This window comes from Salvia hispanica, chromosome 5 (genome assembly GCF_029641045.1).
Source record: "Salvia hispanica isolate PSC_SH4W2 chromosome 5, Shi_PSC_v1, whole genome shotgun sequence".
NCBI lineage: Eukaryota > Viridiplantae > Streptophyta > Magnoliopsida > Lamiales > Lamiaceae > Salvia > Salvia hispanica.
This window is the reverse complement of record NC_142696.1, coordinates 45,749,107-45,773,206: the sequence shown is the minus strand read 5'-3', so window position 1 is coordinate 45,773,206 and position 24,100 is coordinate 45,749,107. Positions and strand designations below refer to the sequence as shown.

Here is a 24,100-nt window from a genome sequence, read left to right as displayed (position 1 = left end):
TGCCCTATTTTGTAAATTCGCTTGTATCCAAATAAATTTGTTATTTGACTTCAAAAAGATAGAAATTTTCACGTAACCAAACAATTTATTAAAGAATGATCATAGAACAAAATCTTACAAAATTCTACATGACGAGTTGCTTGTCATTACATAAACAAGAGAGTTGTTAGTTTCGGATTCGAATTTATTATGATATCCTTTAAATTTTATATTTATTTGTCTATAGTAACACTTACACGAAGCCACTTTCTAAAGATCAATTTTGCGTATAAAAAAAGAGGCCAACGATAGTATGTGATCTCTTTCTCGCGCGTAGCTGTAACACTTGCACGAAGCCACTTTCTAAAGATCAATTGTCGTCCAGCTTTTTCACGTCTCTAATGTTGGTTTCTTTACAAACAAAATTCAATTTTTAGGTTACAAAATACTAACGAAAGCACACTAACGAAAGATTAATTTCATGCAATTGAGTATTGCATTTGGTCTAGCTGTAGGCACAATTTAAAGGTTGGGATGAAATTTATCATTTAAATTAGTAAATATTTTTGTTGGTTTCTGGACAAATTTGTTTGTAGCTCGATAGATATTATTCTTAGTAAACTTGGATTCTTGCCTATAGGAAAGTCAGATGAAGTTTTAGAACTAAAACACCGCATTTTAGTAATACTATATATGATTCATATATTTGTATTTTTATAGCTACTATATATATATTCCTAATATATAAGGGTAGTGATAAAATACAAACCTATATATTGTACAAACTCCAAACTATAATCTGGACCGTTAGAAAATGTCAACAGATGATTAAAATACATCAACAGAAAATGTCAACACAGTTTCAACACATTTTCAACACAACATCAACTGTTGACATTGTGTTGACATTTTCTGTTGATATAATTTTATCATCTGTTGACATTTTCTAACGGTCCAGATCATAGTTTGGAGTTTGTACAATATTTAGAGTTTGCATTTGATTACATCCCTATAGTAGCATGTAGATAGTTTTATTTCCAATGCGTCACGTTCTACGGTTCTACCTCTTTTCTCACCAAACCTATCTTTAATTTTGGAGATGCATGCAGTCCGTTCAGTTAGCAGCAATTAATGTACGTTGACGAAAAATATTTTTGAGAAAGTCCTAACATCGCCTCTACATGCTTACATCATAAGTTTAGGTAAGTATTTAATTCTATTAATCATTTTTCATATATTTATGTCAACGACCTATTAATCATTTCATGTATATATCCATCTAATGGCGGATGTTATGTGATTGTTATTGGAGATTAAATTCATAGAATTTCGTTGTGAATTTAGAAATGATGAGCGAATTTTGAATTTATTATAAATGAATCATCTAATTTATGGACATTATAAATTAATAGCGTTTTGAACTTAGGGGCTGCTAGAATTAGAATTTCCACATTTACTTAAGAATTAAGTTCAATCGTTTTTACTATATATCTCAATTTCATACTCAACAAATTTAAATATGAGTATAAAACAATATAAATTGTACCAATGTATATTCGTATGTATTCTCAATCAATGTGAAGAATATACATATAATTATGGATCATGTGTATTCAATTGGGTCAATATTTATAGTTATATATTGTTAAGCATTAAAGTCGGTGGCTACACTTTACCAAAAAAAAAAAGTAGGTGGCTACAAAATCTTACTAATCAGAGACATTTTGATAAAAAAGATGGAATATAAGAAGATATGTAAAACAAGATAAGAAATACGGGCTTCATGTCAAAATATGCAAAGATATGATTTTTTTTCGTTGTTAATTGTTTGATAGAAAAGAAATTATCTAAATTTGTATTGTATATTAAATAACATGGCTTAACTTGACAAATTGGTGAGATACATAAACAAGGTTAATGTTATAATTTTGGTAAGATTAGATAGGGCCCTGGTCTTATACTGGGCTTTGAGTTAAGCTTAACTATGATATCAAACAATTAGAAATGTCCCTCTATAATTCTCTATTTTGGTATTACTAACTTATCAAACATGCCCTCATAATTAACCAGGCATATTGGTATTGATAATAAAGACATATTAGAACACGCCAAATCTGATACTCCAATTTTCTTTTCCTTTTCCCTTTTCTGCTTCGTTGAATAAATTATCTGTCGTTTTTCAGTTTTGGACTTTTGGCATCACTGCATAAGCAAAACATTTGGCTGGCATAGTACATTAGTATTGCATTTATTTTTAGTATTTCAATTAATTTATTTGGGTAATCGGCGGCAGATGTAACACTTTCATTCTTCCACGAATCACTTTCTAAAGATGCCGTGCAGCTTTCACACATCTCTCTAATGTCTTCATGCAATTTAATGTAGGCACTAGTTAAGTGTCCGAGACTGCCTGTCAATATTAATTATTTTATATAAAGAAAATTCATTTTGATAATATAATTATGCAAGACCTTCGTGTTATGAACTAAATCGATCTAAAATAACATAATTAATAGTTATATAAAAATGACCTCCGTGATTAATAGTTAGATATTTTTCTCAATAAAGTTGGATTCTAACCTCTAGTAAAGTAAGATGAAGTTTTTGAATTAAAACACCACATTTTAGTAATAGTAGTATATAATTATGTTTTTATTTTTATAGCTACTATATATATTAGTATTTGGTTAAAAATGGTTATATTAGTTTTAGTTTTTAAAGTAATATGGTCAGCGTTTCAACATATATAATATATACGACTCCTCTTTGTGTATATGAGTTTGACTATTGCGATCAATAAAAAATATTATTAAATTAATCTTGGATTGTCTCTATAAAATGGCATTTCAATTCACAAATCTTGATCAAGATTATAAAATGTCAGGCGCCGGAAATAAGTTAGGTTATGGAAAAAAGTGTGAGACACAGGCAAATGAAGCCCCAAGCCCTAATTCTATGAGTGGGAAACCAAAAGCCCAAGCAATCGCAGCTCATCCCTTCCCTCCTGAAGAGACCAATACAGATGAGAGGAACAACAACACTAATATCTTGGCCAACAATGAAGTTGCGGGCACAACCTCGTCTGGAGCTACACGGGACAAAAAAACCCGGCGCATGTTTGGATCGTCTAAATAGGTATGTCCATCACCTTTTATTTCATATATATGTATTTCTCCATTCTTTTTTTCTGTGATCATACGGTTGTTTCATTCAAATATGGGGTTGATGGTGTTTTCACTTGTATACAAAAATATTCAAATATGGACAAAAATGGAATTTGTATACAAAAATCGTTAATTTTGTAGAGGTTAAGGTTGATGGTGTTTTCACTTGTATACAAAGCACTTTACACCCTTTGCCCAAAGATATTTTTGGTTTTGCTCCATTGGTGTCCCGTGTCCTTCCATAAGGATTTACACCCTTTTCCCAAAGATATTTTTGGTTTTGCTCCATTGGTGTCCCGTGTCCTTCCATAAGGATTCAGAAAATACAGGATCCCCGCCTACACAAGCAAATTGTTGATAAAACTCCTAATTGGCATTTTCTTTTGATCCAATTTTCTGTAGTTATAATTCATAATTTATCTATAGACTCGATATTTTTAAATAACTGCAATATACGAGTATGTACTTACTCCCTCTTTCCCCCATAATTTTACCCAGTATTCCATTTTGGCCCGTCCCACATAATTTTACACACTTCATTTTTACCATTTTTGGTAGTGGGCCCCATATTCCACTAACTCATTCTTACTCACATTTTATTATAAAACTAATACTTTAAAAGTAGAACCCACATCCCACCAACTTTTTCAATTCACTTTCCATTAAATTTCTTAAAATCCGTGCCGGGTCAAAGTGGCTAAAATTATAAGGGACGGAGGGAGTACATAAGTAGAAAATCGCATTCTTGTGGATAAAATATGAAAATAATACTACCTTTTATTTGAAAAATATATGGATATAGTTCTAATTTCTCACCAAACCAAATAAAGTGTGTTGTGTGAAGTCGGTGCAGTTAGAAGCCGTATACAGATAAAATAGATTTTAATAAAGTCAACTTTGACTATCTTCGTCATATATATTTGTAGCTTAATTCTATACAGCGAATTATTGCCGAATTTATATGAGGGGAAAATATTGTGTACTACATTTTAATTATATTGTGAAATTATTTGGAATGAGTGCACATGAAATGATATTAGAGTGATGGAGATTATTTATGAATTAAATAAGTTTGCATCAAGTTGATAATAGTAAAATGTGAGGTGTTAACCAACAGAGCCAACAAATCAAATGGGTAAGGTTTCATGAGAGAGTCAAAGTCGCATTTTGTGTTGACTAAATCTATTCCGTATCCAATATTTGAAAACTTATAATTTTCTTAATTTGTGTCATCAGATAAATCAGGTCTCGCCGGTGGATTTGGACGACGGATGATGCCATGATATGTTGTGCTCCTCGTGTTTTCGTGTTGTTCTGTACTTTTTTATTTGTAGTGATTTTGGATTGAACGTTACTTTTTTTTAATAAATTGATATCGTTGTTTAATTGTATCATTATTCTGTTTTAAACTGTTACTGCAAGTAAACTCATAACAAGTTAAAGAATTGTGATTAATTAGTTTGTTTAACAAGAAAATAATGTTATGGTAGATTTTACTATTCCTAGTAATATACTACTAGCTGCAGAGAACATAATATTTCATAGATTACTTATCATCATTTATCATCATGTATTTCATAAATAGGTTAGAATATTCTAGACTACTCTAATTAGTCAAAACTAAAAAGTAAAAATTGTCTAGTCAAATGCAAAGATACTCTGGGTTTAGGATTTGAATATTTTGTAGGCTTGTTATTCCTTAGTTAGTAAGTGTGACAGAGATCGACGTGGGTCCGCGCTTTGAATTGATTTGGTAGTAATTAATTATACCGAATTTAGTGCTACTATTATTATTTATTTGGTTTTGTATATTCAATGATTTTAATTAATATATTAAAAGTTAATATTTTTAAATTTATAAAGTTCATAAATATCAAGTTTAGTTTGTTATTTTATTCATTCATTCAAAGTTATAGAGGACACGAATTAATCAAGCATAATTTTTAAGAAATATATAAAATTAAAATAATAATTTTTAACATTTTAGAATTAAATTAAATTTAAACATAATTTTTATTAAGAATGATGGTTATGAATTGTAATCATGTGAAATATGTAGCATGAATATAGAAAATAAACATTTATGGGCTACTTAAACCGAAGGCACTTGTTAAGGTACTATTCCTAATTGATTTATCTTTTTTAGAACAAATCATTTCACAATAATAACGACCTATTAACCAATTTAAATATATTTTAAGTCGATAAAGAAAATGGAAGAGAAAGCGGTGGCCTCTGCTGCTCCAAAATCAACTAAACATCTAATTAGTCAATTTTAATAGGGTAGATATGGATTGGAAACGTGATATTCAAATCATGTTATTTACCTTTTATAGAATAAATCATGTTTCATAATTATGTTATAGGTTAAAAACGACCTATTAATCAATTTAAAGATATTTTGTTTCCACTAGAAAAGTTAACAAGATCAATTGAGCTCTATACACATAAATTACTGCATCAGCAAAAGTTGCAAAACATTTGGCTGACATATATACTCCATCCGTCTCACTCAAGATGATCACATTTTTTTACTGACACAGAATTTTAAGAAGTGTTGTTAAGTGGAATAAAGTGGAGAGAAAAAGATAGTTGAATATTTTAAAGAAAGATGAGAGATGAAGTTATTTTCAAAATTGAAAAGTAGTCGTCTTGATTGAGATAAACAAAAAAAAACGAAAAATGACCATCTTAAATGGGATAGAGGGATCGTAGTACTTTATATACCTTGTCTTTGTGATACCTTTGAAAATCCTATTGTTGTCATTTTAACTATTTCAGTTAATTAATTTAGTTACTTAATAATTATGATACATAAATGGGTATATATTGCATAATTTATTGGCATGTGATTGTCTTTGACCCGACCGACCACAAGGCATTTGGTTTTGGACTTTTGGGAGAGTTTGGAGCTTATCTACAATTGTGTTAAAGCTTACTCCAAAAGTCAAATTTAACTGTAATGTGATAAACTGAATTTTTGGTATGCTTTTAATTATTAAATAAGTTTGTTTATTTTTATAATAAAATATATAAAAGTAAATACAAATGAAGAGAACAAAGAATGAAAAGTCATTGCACGGATGTCGAGAGAGAAACATTCGTGGCACGGAAAAAGAGAAAACAAACTCCAAAAAGAAAATCTCAAAAAAGTGGAATTTCAGGTAATATACTCTTTTGTTATAGACCATAAATATGCATATTCAAATACAATTGTCAAGTTTGTTTTTATAACTTATAAGTACTACTATAATAAATAAATCTCAGCATCGTTGTGAGTTGTGACATGTAAATTTTTATTCATGAATTAATAATCATCGATCAAGAAAAAATAGATAGGCATAAACAATAATACGAGACAACCATACATTTATATATTTCTTTGGAACTAGAACTTAGATTTATTGATTTATTTAGTGGCATGAATCAAGTGTACATATTCCAAAAATCTAGACTATGAGTAATAAATAATGTAGCTTAAAATTATAAAAAAATCTAAGTAAAAGGTAAGTAGTCTAGTATTCAGATTAAAGTGTTTCATAGACCAATGTAACAATGGAAGTGACTTTCTGTCATGAAAGCAGCTGGTTCAATTATTTTTACAAACGGTATAATAAATAACCTCTCCTGCCAAAAAAATACTACTCCATAAAATATGTTTTTTGCCCCAACACGCAATAAATCATTGACTTCTTGGGTAAATATCGGCTGTCACAATAAATGATACAATTTCAAAAGATTATTGTAAAATATATTTTCCAAACAAAATAAAAGAGATTAAATGTATTATATGAACACTAATTAGACTGCAAGTTATAGATTATTCTTCAAGTGGTCTTAATTCTCACGGTCGTAAGGCACCTTCTCATAGTCTTAGAAATTTCACGAAGCTTTCACACGACTCTCTAATGTCTTTACACACAAAAATTCAATATTATAGCACTGGTCTAGGCACCAGTTAAAAGTCCGAGCCTGCCTATCAATATTAAGGAAAATTTAATTTAATAATTACGCAAATAAATATGAACTAAGATAATTTAAAATGATATTCATGTATGAACTAAATTGATCAAATAAATAAGGACTTAATTGTTTTATAAAAATGAACTCCGTGATTTGTAGCTGGATGTTGTTCTTAATAAACATGGATTCTAGCCCCTAGGAAAAAAAAATAGGAGTTTTTGAATTAAAACACCACATTTAGCTATTACTTTATCCGTCCGTGAAACTTTTATTAATGTCTGTTTTACAAAATTTGGCACATTTCGCTTTTTACCATTTTTCTTTATGTCCGTTCCATATTCCACTGACTTATTCTTAATCACATTTTATTATAAAACTAATACTACTCCTCGTGAGAATTAAATGATTTCATGAGAATCTATCCAAAACTTGGAAATTACACTATAAATTTTATTTGTATGTGTAATCAAATCTAACCGGTGGGATTCGGACAAGGAATTAATGACGCCACGATATGTTCCTGTTCCTTTTCATTCATGGTGATTTTGGATCAAATGTTTCTTTGTATTTATCGATTGATTTCGTTGCTTTGTATCCTTGTTTTGTTTAAAACTATTAACGTAGTTTATTGATTTATGATAATAAAATATTTAAAGAGAAATAAAAGATGAATGGGACAAAGAATGTAGTCAAAACATAACCAATTAAAAAGGGATTAAAAAATCTCAAAATTCTAGGATAATGAAAAGGCTAACTTTTGATAGGCTGATGTCGAGAAATGGGCTCTGCTATATAAGTTAGGTAGTGAAAGTGGTATTTTTAATTCACAATAATAACGACCTATTAATCAATTTAAATATATTTTAAATTGATAAGAAAATGGAAGAGAAAGCGGTGGCCTCTGCTGGTCCAAAATCAACTAAACATCTAATTAGTCAATTAAATAGCGTAGATATGTGACATTCAAATCATGTTATTTATCTTTTATAGAATAAATCATGTTTCATAATTATGTTATAGGTTAACAACGTCCTATTAATCAATTTAAATATATTTTATTTCCACTAGAAAAGTTAATAAGATCAATTGAGCTCTATATCTATACATACAAAATTTTCTTACATAATTATTCAACTAGACTTTATATACACATTTTTTTTTGCAGTTAATTTTCTCATCACATGAATTATATACAAATTAATTTAAAACTATTTAAGTATATTTTGTCTATTCTCTATCATTAATTATTTAATAAGTTTGTTGATTTTTTATTCTACTAATTACAAAATATTTAAAAAGAAATGGCCGCAAAAATCTCAAATTATTTAAAATATGGCTTACTTTTTAAAAGTCAATACACGGATATCGAGAGAGAAACATTCGTGGCACGGAAAGAGGCAGAATTATAGAAGGATTAAAATAAACTCCTGAAAGATGTACTCCATCTCATAGTCCAGACTCAGAGTCGATCCATGATAATAATTTTTATTGTAGACCATGAATATGCATATTCAAATACAATTGTCAAACGTGTTTTTATATTTTATAATACATCCGTCCCACAATAAAAGTCCATATTTGACTCGGTACGAATTTGAAGAAACGTGAAGGAAAATGAGTTGAAAAGGTTAGTGCAGTAAATATCTCACTTTATATATTAGATTTAAAATGAAATATAAGTAAGAACGAATTAGTGGATATGAGACCTACTTACTATTTATAGTAAAAGCAGAAGTGGATTCTTATTATGGACGAACTAAAATGACAAAAATACTCTTATTTTGGGACGAGGGTAGTAGCAATAAATAAATCTCAACATTGTGGTGAGTTTTGACATGTAAATTTTTATTCACATGAATTAATAATCATCGATCAAGAAAAAATAGATAGGCACGAGACAACCATACATATATACTTATATTTCTTTGGTACTAGAACTTAGATTTATTGATTTATTTAGTGGCAATGACTCAAGTGTAAATATTCAAAAAATCTAGACTATGAGTAATAAATACTGTAGCTTAAAATTATAAAAAAAAATCTAAGTAAAAAGCAGTAGTCTAATAAATGTTTAAACTAAAGAGTTTACGTAGACCAGTATAAATGTAACAATTGAAGTGACTGTGTCACGAAATAATATGGAGCAGCAAATGGTATAAATAAATAACCACTTCCTGCTCTGACACGTTTGTTTGTGATACGTATGCAAATCTATTCATTTTTCGTATTTCAAATAATTTTAATTAGTCGATTAATATTTATCATACATAAACGGGTATTGCCAAATTTATTGGGCTATATAGGGGTGGAAATACGGGTATCCGTGGATATCCGATCCGAAAAAACCGGATATCCAAACCCGAAAATCATAAAAATGTCTATCCAAAACCCGCCTCGATATATTTTCGGGTACTCCAATACCTGCCCCGGGTATCCATATCCGACGTATCGGGTATCCAAATACCCGACTCTTTACATGTGTTAATAATTAATAAAAAAAATTAAATTTTATATATTGATAGAAATATAGAAATATCTAAATTGACTAATATCTTTAATGTTACATTTATTTTGTAGTATAAAACTAAAAAAAATGGACCACTTTTATATTAAAGTATAAGATTATATTTAATGCAAAATGGCTAAACCTAATTTAAAATATGCTTTAAATAATAAATTGGATATTCGGGTAATACCCGATACCCATTCGGGTTATCCAATACCCGATTTATCTTATATTTCAATACCCAATCCCATACCCAATCCCATAAAATTGGATATTGGGTATCCAAATCCGACGGATATCGGGTCGGGTACGGGTAAATCCAATACCCGATATCCGTATTCCCACCCCTAGGTCTATAAATCGTCTTTGACCGACCACGTCGCATTTAGATTTTTGAGAGTTTGGAGCATATTTCCAATTGTGTCTAGCTTCCTCCATAAGTCACATTTAATTGTCCAATGGGAAAAAGTTTTTGGAGAAAATGTAAACAATTCAAAATTTGGTATGCTTTGAGTAATTAAGTATATTTTGATTGATTCTCCATATTAATTATTTAATAAGTATGTTGATTTTTTATAATGAAATATTTAAAAAGATATAAAAGATGGATGGAAAGAAAAATGGAATCAAAACGTAAGGGACAGAAAATCTCAAAATATTGGTAATTAATAGCTCTTTTACATATACATTTGGAGATAGAGAGAGAGACTCAAAGTCTAAAAGGTTGAAAATCTCAAAATGGTGGACAATGATTTAAAACATATAATGTCATTATCTCAACGTTTTTGTCACGTGGAAACTTTTTTATAAACCATACAAGTATATTACTTAACCAGGTATTATAGAACTTTGGTTTAACGATTTATTTAGTGACAACGAATCAAGTCTACATATTCTAAAAATCCTAAATAGCTGTGACTATAGCTTAAAATTATATATATAAAAAAGATCTTAGTAAAAAGTAAGTATTCTACTACGTATTTCAGAATAACGAGTATAATATAGACAACATTATAAATGTAAAAATTGAAGTGAGTATCTGTCATGATAGAATATGAAGCAGCTAGTTCAATAATTTGTACAAACAGTCAAACAGTATAAATAAATAACCTCTCTTGCCAAAAAAAAAATGTAAAAAATGTTTTTAACCCAACACGCATTTAAAATATAAATCATAGACTTTTTGGTTAATCGGCTGTCACAACTAAAATTAATGATACAATTACGAAATATTATAAAATGTCTTTTTGAAAGAAAAATAAATAGATAATGTTTTATGCTTATGCAAACATCACTGATGATGTAAGACACTTTCTCGTAAACAATTTCACGTCTCGTCCAGCTATACACAAATTCAATTTTGAGGATACTAATCACACTTTCTAATGTCTTCCTGCAGTTTAAAGTCTAAGCCTGCCTATGAATATTATGTATTCTGTATGAGGAAATTTTAATTTGATAATTACATATATGAACTAAATAGATCTAAAAATGATGTATGAGGAAATTTTAATTTGATAATTACATATATGAACTAAATAGATCTAAAAATGACATCCATGTTATGAACTAAATCGATCTACAATATAACTAACTTAATTGTTATAAAAATAACCTCTAACCTCAATAATGTTGGATTCTAACCTCTAGGAAAGTATGAAGGTTTTTCAATTACAACAAATCTATGTGACCAAATTTTGTACAACCAAAATCTAATTTATTTGACAAAAAAATAGGTTTATTTATGCATTTAATTAAAATATTTGGATACATATATAGTATATGGAAAGTGTATAATATTGTGGTCATATATTTATGATTTTTGTATAATTTTTTTATTTTTTTTGAACTATAAATGTAATTAGTGCATACTTTAATTCAAATTTTAAAAACAATAGAAAAAAAATTCAAATATAAATATAAAAAATGAGTTTAAAGGCTAATAAGTCTTTTTAACTTATCCACTTACTATATTTATAATTTTAATATATAACTAATAATCAAATTATTAATATAACCTTATTTTGGTTGTACAAAATTTGATTGTTTATCATTACTCTTTGAATTAAAACACCACATTTTATTTAGTAGTTTTAGTCTTTAGTGTAATAGGTTCCAGCAATTAATTCAGCCAACCTGCATGGCAGCGGCCAGTGGGCCTTTACTCTGGTTGGTGAATACATCACTATTACGTATTCTATTTGACTTTTTAAATATATCAAATTAAGCTTGGGTCTGTGCTATAAAATGGTGAAGCAAGTTTCATTTATATTGAGAAATCTTGATTGAGATCATAAAATGTCAGAGGCAGGAAAAAAGTTAGGTTTGGGAAAAAAGAGTGGGATGAAGGCAAACGAATCCCCAAACCCTAAGGCGAAGGGTGGTAAGCCAAAATCCGAAGCAGTCGCAGCTCATTCTTTCCCTCATGAAGACATCCATACAGATGAGAGGGAGAACAACAGTGCTGCTGATCATCTCTGGAGCAACAACAAAGTCACGGGCACAACCTCGTCTGGAGGACACACCAACAAAACCCGCATATTCGGATCCGCATCTAAATAGTATGTTCATCATGTTTCATTTCATCTATGTGTTTTTCCATTCTCTTTTATATTTTTCATTTTGTTACATTGGTGAAATGGTATCTTGTTTAAATCATGTTTGAGTGGGAAATATTGTGTAAATAATTAGACGATCAAACTTTTTGAAACTTATAATCTTTTTTGTGTCAACAGGTCTCATGGTGGATGAGGATGACGGATGACGCCAAGATATGTTTTGCTCCTTCCGTTTTCGTCTTTGTGTTGATTTACAGTACTTTTTTTATGTGGAGTGATTTTGGATTGAACGTTTCTTATTTAAAATAAATGATTTAGTTGTTTTGTATCCTCTTTGTTCTATATGAAACTATTACTGCAGTTTTTGGCTTTGAGTTTTTTAAATATTTAGAGATTAAATGGGATAACATTTTATGTTTGATAGAATAATTAAATGAAAACATTCTAGACTCATTTAATTTTTACTTAGCCAAACGCAAAAATAGTGGGAGTAGTATTAATTTCGGACTTGAATATGTTGCGGCTTTCCAAATTTCCATAAATAGAGGGACCATGCCAGACGCGACAAAGATCTAAGTTTAAAAAAGTGGATTATGACTTCAAAAATCTAAAAATGTTGAGAAAGTGCAATTATTATAGACCACAAATATGCATATGTAAATGCAAATGCAATTATTCAGTAACTTTTTTTTATAGTTCATTCTGATAAAATAGGAGTGTCTCAACATTGTTGCGACATGGAAATAGATACGCGTAAACGATAATACGAGACAACCATACAAATATATTAAGTATTTAATTAGTTACTAGAACTTTGATTTAATTATTTATTTAATAGCAATGAATCAAGTCTACATATTCTAGAAATCCTCAATAGTTGTGACTATAGCTTAAAATTACATATTTTTTTTAAAAAAATCATAGTAAAGAGTACGTTGTCTAGTACTATTTCAGATTAACAAGTTTACATAAAATAGACCACATGCAGTATAAATGTAACAATAGAAGTGATTGTCTGTCATGAATGAATATAGTGCAACTGGTTGTACAAATAGTATAAATAAATAACCTCTCTCGCCAGAAAATGTAAAAAATGTTTTTGACCCAACACGCATTTAACTAAAACCATAGTCGTAAGGCACTTTATCATAGTCGTAACAATTTCACGAAGCTACCGTTTATAGTTCAATTCTCGTCCAGCTTTCACACAAAAATTCAATATTGAGATTACTAATCACACTCACGAATCAAATTCATTTAGTTTAATATAGCATTGGTCTAGGCACCAGTTAAAAGTATCAATATTAAGTATTCTATATAAGGGAAATTCAATTTAATAATTAATTACACAAATAAATACTATAAACTAAAATAATCCAAAATGATATTCGTATAATGAACTAAATAAATAAAACACTGACTTAATGATCTCTAACATTGTTGTGACATGAAAATCTTTATTCACATGAATTAATAATCATCAATCAAGACAAAAATGGATAGGCATTGGCAATAACAATTAACACAATACAAAACCATACTAAAACTTAGGTTTATTGAATGGCAATAGATCAAGTCTATGAGAATATGGAGTATGTGCAATAATTTGTACAAACAGTATAAATAAATCTCTCTCGCTAAAAAAAGCAGTAAAAAATAATTTCAAACTTAAACACCATCGTATAACCTAGTTGTTTATATGCAGCATGAAAATAGAAACCATTCATTATCAAGGTATACTACCTTCACTGATTTCATGAAAACCAGAAGTGGATGAAGAGTATGCTACACCTGTTCGTATTGTTGATGAAACCAGCGACTCCCCCCACGTAGCACTGCTCAAGCTCCGCGACTTTTCATGGCTTTGAACCTCACGTCGTTAGTATATGTGCTCCCCTCGGGCGTTACAACCGGAATGTCCATTTTGTGCTCGAGCATCAGAACCACCTCTGACATCGTTGGCCTCACTGACGGAGTTGCATTCGTGCACAGGAGAGCTATTTTCACCACCATCTCTATCTCCTCTCTGTTGGCACCGGCATCCTATCTTGGATAAATGAGTTCATCAATGCGCTTGCTCTAGTTCAAGTGGCTCGCCTACAACGCCAAAGAATGTAGCAGTTTGAGAAGAATTGTCATACTTATTTAGGGGCGTTTATCAATCAACGAAAACGTCCCATTAGCTGACGAAAACAATCGCCTGAAAAATAAATGGTTCGTACCCAATCAAGAAGGCAGACGAAGTTGTGACTAGGCATGTAGTTGTTGTTGCTTTTTCCGCTGACTATTTCCAGAAGCACGACTCCAAAGCTGTAGACATCTGCTTTGTAGGTTAGATAACCTCACAGTGCATATTCAGGCGCCATATATCCTCTGCAAAAGAAGGACGAGCACGCTTATTAGTGTTGTGGGAACTAGGAAGCCAGGGAGAGAGTGTCACCAACATAATGAGATGAAACTTACATTGTTCCAGCAACTTTTGTGCTAATGTGCGTCTTCTCGTCTTCATTAAGACGAGCCAATCCAAAATAAGATATTTTAGGATTTAGAGCACTGTCCAGAAGCACATTAGTGGCTTTGATGTCTCGATGGACAATTTTCATCCTTGATTCTCGTTTGATAACGAAAAAGACGAACCATTAGGCTTCTGCGCACCTGATAGATTTGAGGGGCTATGATCCCAGACTGGTCGCCTTAATTGTGCATCCGAGGACTTTGGAGAAGAGCAGTCTCAGATGTAAGACGCTTTTGGCACCAAAATCCCACACGCCGAGCTGGGCTCCAATGACAATGTGAACCCCAAGAGATCACCAATGCACGTGTCTGTGTACTCTATCGGTGCAGTGCTGACATGGGAGAAGTTTTTCCACTTGATTGGTTTGAACCATCGGCTATCCTGCTCTCCTGGCCCTTGCCACTTGGGTGCACCTATATGGTGATGTGTGTCTCCTAGTGGGGCTGAAGAATCTTCGGAAGCGAAACCAGAGGCTGCAAGTTAGAGGCAAGATGATTTTGTTTGCCTCTTTCAAGGCTGAGCTTGAGTCTGGTGACGGGCTGGCGTCCAACTGTAACCTGAAATACCAATCCACAAATCAGCTATGGCTACTGTCTAAGCTTCTCTTACTAGAAGTTTATTTACATTTGTAATGGAGATCAAACACAAATGTGAACCCATGGCAAGCAAATTCACAAAATCACACATCGAATTTGGTAATGTCAATTGCCCCTAAAAGCATTTGTCATCTCTTACAGTTCAGTAGAATATATTGGAGCCTGCAGCTACTTTCCCCAAATGCTAAAACATGCTAAGAACACCCCAAAATCTCTTGAAACACACCCTGTGTACTGAAATATGAGGTATGATGTGTTGTGCATATAATTGCTTCTTTAATATAGTCCTGACTACTGGTAGAGACAAACTCAACAATAATGACATAGTACACATCAAAAATGTTGGTTGTTGAGGAACATAATGAAGATGTGTATCATGACGATACACATATAGACAACAGCAAGGATTCATGACTGATTTTTAGACTAATAATGGAAAAAAGGCACATAGTTAAAACACAATTAGAGTGATATACTCTTGACCTTGTATTTTAGAGTGACAGCATTTGTATTGACCTTTGAATCTGAGAACCTTTGATCTCCAATATCTTTCACGTAGTTGTCAATATCTTTGGTGCTTGAAGGAGATTTTAAGCAGATAAGTTTACATTCTAAAATTAACAACCAATTTCTATCCATTTAAAGGTTTTTAAAGTTGTAATATTACTGCTTTTCCAAACTCTATAAAGTCGGTACAAAATCATATATTACAACATTTTTATAATGGAAACAGCATATAGATGTTATACACACATATGATACTGAAGGCAAGCAATATGAGTCAGTAAAAGTTGCTTGCAGAATGCTTCACCTTGCCAAGGATGCAGGATCATCCCAAGAATATGGAACGGCACGCTTTATTTCATTACACAAACTTAACTCGTCTTTCACTAGTTTGATACTGAATAACCGATAACGGGATGGGATGGTACATCCAACCATTGCAAGTGACTTCGCAGTTGCTGCATCAAGTTGCCAAGAGCCGCTGAAATTAAACATGGAATTGAAGCATCCAAGTGGTATCTGCAAAATTGTAGTGCAAACATGTCAATGCTACCATGAAAAGTTTATGTAGACATAGATACTTATCAATCAATTCAAGTATCAGTGTTGCCCCAGGTAGACAAATCAAATACCATAGGCACATAATTAGAACATTCATAGTAGATACAAATCAACCAATGAAGCTATGCAGCAATGATTAGTCATAAAACTCCATTCTTTAAGAAAATAAAGAAACAACTCTCAGATTCAACAGACATAAAGAATTACTACATCACTATATCAATTCACAAACCCACCAAAATATAAAACATCCAACCAAGAAGAGCAAAATCGAGTTCCAAAAAGAGCAGTTGAAAAATATAAAAGCTGAAGGCAATCATTCCATTACCTCGTAGAAGATCCAAACTGGGGTCTTCTTATCATCACTCCGACCACTGCTACATTGAATGTCAACGGAGACCACGCAAGATTCGGAGATTTTGAGGCGCATCGTCGATATGCACCGCACGAGAGCCCAGATCGAGCTAGTTTTATGTAGTGGAAGTGGTATTTTCAATTGGGTAAAAGGCTGATGTAGGGAAATGGGCTCTGCTATATAAGATCTGCTGAAATGGAGCCCAGATCCATTCACACTCAATATCCAACTTTGGGTTGCTTTCATTCATTTACTGGTGACTTCGATTCACAAATTCGGTATGATGACAAAATAGTTTGGTGTCATTCTGAATAGTTTCGTCCAAATCAACATTAGCGCCCCTTAAATTTTGTTTAATTGCAAAATCAGATTAAATCAATAATTATGTGAAATTCTTCATTAGTTCTGTAAACTAAAATTGCTCACTAGTTGTTCTCATAGATCCTTTCAATAATTAATGAAATGAGATACGGAGTATAATCTAATCCACAAAAAGTTAGGAAGGAAGAATAGAAAAGGAGAAAATATTTTGAATAGAAAACTAACTCAATTGGGACATATAGATCTTCGCCTAAAAAAATAAAGACAATCCAATACAATTTTCACTATACAAAATATCTGGGACTCCACTCAATAGCTACAACCATACATTTACATTGCCTAAGCAATTGGAATGATCACTTTGACCATCATCGAAATGGTATTTCATAGGAATCTTCAAAAAAAAAAAAGAGTATAGAGTCATAGAAATCTTCTAAAAAAAAGAGAGCTTATATAAGAGTTTTAAAGTATGATCAAAGCTAATACACAATGATTCAGAAAGATCAGAGCTAATACACAATGATTCAGAAAGATCCTATTTATACTTTTTAGGGAATTCAATTCACATGAAAATTAAATGCAAAATAGCAGCAAAAAATCATCATTTTCGTGTTCCACCAGACCGAATAGAGTTGAGTAAAGATTAAATAAATTCAATAAATATATATACAAATTTAGAAATTTTCTCCTTCGGTAAGACCAAATATAAAATAAAATGGATCGTCGAACAAGTTTCATTGATAATTAATTAACTAATGGTGTTAATCTTAAAATGTGATCGTCGAACAATGGAAGCGGTCTTGAACGACACCTCTCTAACACTTACTTTACACCTTCGCAAATGGATATTGGCCATCTTAAACGCGTTTCTGAAAATTTCAATTTTAGATGCGTTTTGAACAAAAAAATAAATAAATTAATAAATAAATAAAAGCATCATCTTGTTATGTAAAAGTGCATAGTTCCCGATCAACGAAGGGATATGACAACTTACCTCTTATATTATACTAGTAATACACTTTTATAGTCTCATGTGAATCATAATTTTAGTTCGTGCTCCTGACTAATGTAACAATTGAAGTGACTTTCTGTCATGAAAGCAGCTGGTTCAATTATTTTTTACAAACGGTATAATAAATAACCTCTCCTGCCAAAAAAATACTACTCCATAAAATATGTTTTTTGCCCCAACACGCAATAAATCATTGACTTCTTGGGTAAATATCGGCTGTCACAATAAATGATACAATTTCAAAAGATTATTGTAAAATATATTTTCCAAACAAAATACAAGAGATTAAATGTATTATATGAACACTAATTAGACTGCAAGTTATAGATTATTCTTCAAGTGGTCTTAATTCTCACGGTCCTAAGGTACTTACTCATAGTCGTAGAAATTTCACGAAGCTTTCACACGTCTCTCTAATGACATTACACACGAAAATTCAATATTATAGCACTGGTCTTAGGAATAATTTAAAATGATATTCATGTATGAACTAAATTGAGCAAATAAATGCGGACTTAATTGTTTAATAAAATGATCTCCGTGATTTGTGGCTGGATGTTGTTCTTAATAAACAAGGATTCTAGCCTCTAGGAAAGTAAGATGGGAGTTTTTGAATTAAAACACCACATTTAGCTAGTAGTAATATATAGTATTTCATCCATCCATGAAATTTTGTCATATTTTTCTATTTCTATCCGTCCCAATAAATATATCGCATTTCACTTTTTAGCATTTTCGGTAATGGACCGACCCCACATCACACTAACTTATTCTCACTCACATTTTATGAAGTATAAAACTAATACTTTAAAAATAAGACCCACATCCGACCACTTTTTTCAACTCACTTTTCATTACTATTCTTAAAATTTGTGTCTGGTCAAACCGTGACAATATTAATTTAAGGGACGGAGGGAGTATTTTCTTCAATTCGGCCATGTGCAAGATAGGCAATTGTTTAAAACCTTTTTCCCTTCTATATTTTTCATTTTGTCTATTGGTGGAATGGTACCTTGTTTATATACGTTATAACGTTTTTCTATAATTTTACATGTCTCGTCTGTAGAGTCGATAATTTAAAAAGAGGCAATATCCAATTATAACTTCGATATAAATACGAAAGCGTATTCATGCTGATAAAATATGAAAATAATATTGCTATCTGTAATTTCTAAAATACTATGGGAGGTTTGGTTTGTAAGATTATATCCCATAATTAAATTTGTACTAGTTCATGAGATTGAATTTCATGAATTAATTATAGATTAATAATCATGTGATAATTAGTCATAGTCACTCCCCTCCTACTAAATAATTTCACAAACTTAATCCTAGATTGTATTCTATTTTTTCTAGGAAACCGAACTCCACTAATATAGATAGTTTAATTGCACATCGTCACGTTCTATCTCCTATTTTCATGCGGATAAAAATCATAAAATGCCGAATGTTAAGTGTTAACGGACAACAGAAAATCAAAAAATCAAATGGTTTCATGAGAATCTATCCAAAAGTTGGAAACTATACTATAAATTTTATGAGCAGTGATAAACGTAGAGAATAACTACGTACGTAATTGGATATTTTAGGAATTTCAGTTTTAAAACCGGTTCATAAATTTTTATTATTTTTAAATTAATTAATATATTACTTATCTATCCTTTAGGAATAAATATACTTTAGAAAACGTTTTTTCTATAATCTCTCCCCTTTTGCTCCTATTTTTGCTAAAATTCTGGAGCAATTTTCTCTCCTATCTCTCTCTCACCTCTATCTTCCAAAATGTTGCTAGGATTGAATGCAATTCTTTCGTCTCTCTCCTCTCTCTCTCTCTCCTCTCTCTCTCTCCTCTCCTCTCTCCTCTCTCTTCCATATGTACAGTTTTATGTTATTAATAAAATTATTAAATATATGTAAATTTTAGTTTTAAATACTTATAAATAATAATTGTGATATTGTATATTGTTCGTATGTTTTGTTCTTTGACATACACTATAGAAATTAAATTAAATTTATAAATTGAAATAAAAGAAATTTACAGTTTATAAATTTAATTTAATTTAACTTATAAATTAAAAATATTAACAAATTTTAAATTCTTACTATGTTATACATATTGTTTGTATAGGGTCTTATTCTAATGCTTATAGCACCCTAGTCCAAAATCAAGACTAAATCTCCACCCTTGGATTTTAAAATGAGTGGATGAGATTAAAGCTCACAAATCTCAATAAATAGTAGACAAAATATCAACAAAAGGGTAATATCGTCATTATGTTATCATATGATAATTTTCGTGAGTGTTTTTTTATATCAACATTGTGTATTACAAATATCAACAATATGATATAAGAATATCAACATTAGTACAAGAAAATATCAACACATATTTATTGAGATTTTTACATGGTTTTATTGAGATTTTTTGATGTATTTGTTGATAAAAATCTGGGTATCAACATTTACGAAAACTAAAATAAAAAATATCAAATTTCATCATCCGAACGTCGTCGGAACATATGCAATTGAGATCTCGTTGGAATCCTTATTAAATTATCTTTAATTTGATATATTTTTTGCGAAAAAATAATTTAAATTGAGAGAGTTACGTAAATTTAAAGATTTGAGATGATTTTGAGGAGAGAGAAAGTAGTTAGTTATAATTACTACATATAGGATTTGACATTAATACCCTTTTAATTTAATTAACAATTATTTAAATTTAAAATATATTACACTTAGCATTATATTAACCACAAGATCTTCTAATCTAATGGTTGAAAATTGGTCTCAATTTGGGATTGGTAATTAGTTAGCAATTGATTACCTCCCTGTTTGTATATTTTCTTAACTTATAAAGTTTAATTGCGATATTCATTTTTTTATATTAATTAAATTTTATAATGTTATAGTAATATAATAATAAAAATATATATAAAATAATTGCATCCAATTTTATGTTTCATTAACTGTTATAAATGCAGTACAAAATAAAGTTCTGATTAAATTCGTGCTTTAGTGGACACTAATTTTAATATAGTTTATTTTGAAACATTTTATTATCTGATAATGAATATATGCATAATTTATTGAATAAATATTTGTGGATTTTAATACAGTTAAATGTGTTAAAAAAAAGTAATAACATATAAGTAAATTTAATTTTAAAAATATACTCTTTCTTTTTTGAAATGCTTGTTTTATTAATTACTCCTTCCGTCTGCGAATATGAGTCCCGTTTTTTCGCTTTAGTCCATCCATGAATAGAAGTCCCGGTTAATTTGTGTATAAATGGTAAAGGCCTCATATTCCACTAACTCAATCCACTCACATTTCATTTAAAACTAGTAAATACATGAATTAAGAACGCAACTCAATCAGTATTTATATATCATACGTATGATAATATTTTAATTTGTTGATGGTATAGTGAATGAACCAAGAACTGTAATGGAGTATTTTTAAAGAAAGAAAAAATATTAACTATATATTTTTAGAATAATAAATATATGAATTAAGAAAATGTGATTATTTTATCGAGGTTCAATGTAATGTTCCAAAAATTAAGAATTAAAATAAACTAAAATTTTAGAAAGTAAAGAATAAAATTGAAATTGTGAAATTCTTAAAATTAAAACCGTAAACTTAATGAGTACTATTTCATAGGAGTATATCATATATTCAATTTTAATTGTTACATGTTATAATTATTTGAGCTAAGAACTCTAATATTCTATACATATCTTTAAAATATTAAATAGATAAGTTATGAACACGCGATTAATTATTTTTTCGGGGTTCAACAGAATCTTCCAAAAATTATATATTAAAGAAAATGAAAATATTAACTATATATTTTAAGAATATTAATATAAATTAAGAACATGTGATTATTTTATCGAGGTTCAATGTAATGTTCCAAAAATTAAGAATTAAAATAAAGTAAAATTTTAGAAAGTAAAGAATTAAAATTGAAATTATGAAATTATTAAAATCAATACCGTAAACTTAATGAGTACTATTTCATATATCATATATTCAAATTTAATTGTTGCATGTTACAGTTGTTTAAGCTAAGAACTCTAATATTCTATAACAAAAAAGTGAAAATATTAGTCACATATTATTAAAATATTAAATAGATAAGTTATAAATATGGGATTAATTTTTTTTTCAGGGTTCAACATAATCTTCCTAAAATTATAAATTACAGAAATTATAATTTTGAAAATTAAAGAGTTAAAGTTATAAAATAATTAAAATTAAAACCGTAAATACTAAACTCAATTAGTATTATTACACCATATATCAAATTTTAGTTTATTACTCCATGTTTATTGGGACGAACGAAAAAGAAAATTCAGTCTATTTCTATATGACAAAGGGAGTCTTTAGTATGAAGTAAAAAGAGAAATTATTATTTGAAAATATTAGAAATATGAAATAAATAAGATAATAATATGTGATTTTTTTTATCGAGGTTCGATTAAAGAAATCAAAATTTTAGAAAATTAAAAATTAAAATTCTAAAATTCTGAAAATCAGTAGTACTTAATTAGTTACTAGGAGTATTTAATGTAGTATCAAATTTTAATTTGATAGATGTTATAGTGAATTGAGCTAAACACTCTATTCTTTTATAAACATTCTTGTAACTAAAAAGTTACTAAAAGAATAAATTTATTAATATTCAAAATTACAATTTAATTAAAAGTAATTATTTTTTATCATATATTATAGATATGATTATTTACAGTTCAATAGTTCTTAGTAGTTAACAATTTTTTAATATTTCATAGTGCTAATTATTTGTTATTAAATTATTTGAATTAAAATTTATAAAGAGTGATTTGATAAGAGATCCATATTATTTATTAACTAATAATACATCTTTATTTAATATTTTAAATTTTGAAGATATATTTTTAAATAAAGGCAACAAAAGAGGAAGAAATTTAAAAATATATCATCCAATCATTTTAAAAGTTGTATCCCACACACAAGTCATTAAATACATGAACAATATATGCATAATCTACCTCTATATCCTCAATACGTGTATTTAATAAACAGATTAATTTAATGATAATAAAGTATGTACACAAAATATAAATTTAATCAAAAATAAAATATAATATACAAATTAATGTTTCTTTTAGTACTAGATATGGATATTTATTATTTAAACGATGAACTATGAATAGGAGTAGAAATGTAACTAAAAAGTTACTAAAAGAATAAATTTATTAATATTCAAAACTACAATATAATTAAAAGTAATTATTTTTTATCATATGTTATAAATATGATTATTTACAGTTCAATAGTTATTACTCCCTCCGTCCAACATAATTTGGGACTCTTTGACCCGACACGGATTTTAAGAAATCTAAAGGAAAGTGAGTTGAAAAGGTTAGTGGAATGTGGGGCATACTTTTAAAGTATTAGTTTTATAATAAAATGTGAGTATGAATGAGTTAGTGGAATACGAGGTCCACTACCAAGAAAGGGAAAACTGAAGTGTGTCAAATTATGTGGGACGACCCAAAATGGAATACTGGGTCAAATTATGTGGGACGGAGGAGTAGTAGTTAACAAGTTTTTAATATTTCATAGCGCTAATTATTTGTTATTAAATTATTTGAATTAAACGATGAATTATGAATAGGAGTAGAAATAGGAGATTTAGTTAGCAATATAATGAATAATTCACCTACGAAATATCAAGATAGAATAATGAATAAACAAACAACTAAAAGTGATAATGTTTATAGTAGTAATTGTTTTGCAGATACTAAAAAATATTTGAAGGAGATAAAAGGTGGGACCTTACAAGACTAATTAATCGATGGATAAATATTTGAAGGAGCAAAAAAGGTGGAACTTTAAAATGATTAATCGATGGAGTAGGAGTATATAGATATGAAAATCTTAATTTGGAGATTTATATCAAGATTAATGTTTCTTTTTAGAATTTAAAATATAATAAGGGTGATTTAGTAAGTAAATAATATAATTTATAATACAACCGGTTAATATAAAACCGATTCGGTCTGATTAAAAAGT

At 29.4% G+C, this 24,100-nt stretch overlaps 1 protein-coding gene and 2 long non-coding RNA genes across 3 annotated transcripts; 2 read left to right on the top strand and 1 right to left on the bottom strand.

Moving 5' to 3' along the window:
* The first annotated feature begins 2,785 nt into the window (after nt 1-2,785).
* LOC125188564 (uncharacterized) lies at nt 2,786-4,537 on the top strand. The gene is made up of 2 exons (XR_007170746.1): nt 2,786-3,114; nt 4,380-4,537. It is a non-coding gene; the product is annotated as an uncharacterized LOC125188564 (long non-coding RNA).
* A 7,361-nt stretch (nt 4,538-11,898) lies between these two features.
* LOC125188565 (uncharacterized) lies at nt 11,899-12,539 on the top strand. Its single transcript, XR_007170747.2, has 2 exons — nt 11,899-12,173; nt 12,348-12,539. It is a non-coding gene; the product is annotated as an uncharacterized LOC125188565 (long non-coding RNA).
* A 1,150-nt stretch (nt 12,540-13,689) lies between these two features.
* Nucleotides 13,690-16,896, bottom strand: LOC125188563 (MACPF domain-containing protein CAD1-like). Its single transcript, XM_048085498.2, has 5 exons — nt 16,675-16,896; nt 16,093-16,304; nt 14,634-15,242; nt 14,393-14,543; nt 13,690-14,267 (listed from the first exon to the last, which is right to left on the bottom strand). The coding sequence occupies exons 1-3, from the start codon at nt 16,774-16,776 to the stop codon at nt 15,062-15,064; spliced, it is 495 nt and encodes a 164-aa protein (XP_047941455.1). The 5' UTR covers nt 16,777-16,896; the 3' UTR covers nt 13,690-14,267; nt 14,393-14,543; nt 14,634-15,061.
* Between the last annotated feature and the right edge of the window lie 7,204 nt (nt 16,897-24,100).